Genomic DNA, 579 nt, shown 5'->3' on the forward strand with positions numbered 1-579 from the left:
CGCCGCCTCCCGCTGCGAGATCCCGGTCGACGGCCTGGCGCCCTACGAGGGCCACCCCCACCACGAGCGGGTCCTCAGCGCCCAGCTCAACGCCATCTTCCACGACTGAGCCTCCCCCCGGGGGAGGGAGAGGGGAAGAGCCGAGCCCGGCCGCCCGCCGGCGGCCACCGCCTTGTTTACAGGGGGCAGCCCGGCGGGTCCCGCCGCTGCCCTCGGGGGCCGCCGCGTCCCCGCTCGCCTGCTGTCTTGCTTCCGCTCCTCGGAGCGACGCTGTAAATTTGGGGTAGGGGCACTGGGATCGCGTCAATTACCTGATCGGGATAACAAAATCACAAGCAATAATTAGGATCTATGCAATTTTTAAACTAGCGATGGGCCAATTACAAAATATATATGAAATCTATATTTTTCAACCAGCGTTTTACTACTTGTTACCTTTCCCATGCTGAATTATTTTGTTGTGATTTTGTACAGAATTTTTAATGACTTTTTATAACGTGAATTTCCTATTTTAAACCATGCAGCTTCATCAATTTTTATACATATTGGAAAGGTAGAATTATATCTAATTTATACAAA

The 579-nt window shown here is 52.2% G+C and overlaps 1 protein-coding gene across 1 annotated transcript in view; it reads left to right on the forward strand.

Annotated features, from left to right (window-relative positions):
• Nucleotides 1-109, forward strand: part of NEUROD1 (neuronal differentiation 1) — a 1060-nt gene extending 951 nt beyond the window's left edge. Inside the window, 1 exon segment of the mRNA XM_019474698.1 lies at nt 1-109. This exon segment is cut by the window's left edge and continues 111 nt beyond it. Within this exon segment, the coding sequence (XP_019330243.1) occupies nt 1-109 (109 nt within the window).
• Nucleotides 110-579: the final 470 nt, after the last annotated feature.

Source organism: Aptenodytes forsteri, unplaced genomic scaffold (assembly GCF_000699145.1).
Source record: "Aptenodytes forsteri isolate BGI_AS27 unplaced genomic scaffold, ASM69914v1 Scaffold442, whole genome shotgun sequence".
NCBI classification, from domain to species: Eukaryota; Metazoa; Chordata; class Aves; order Sphenisciformes; family Spheniscidae; genus Aptenodytes; species Aptenodytes forsteri.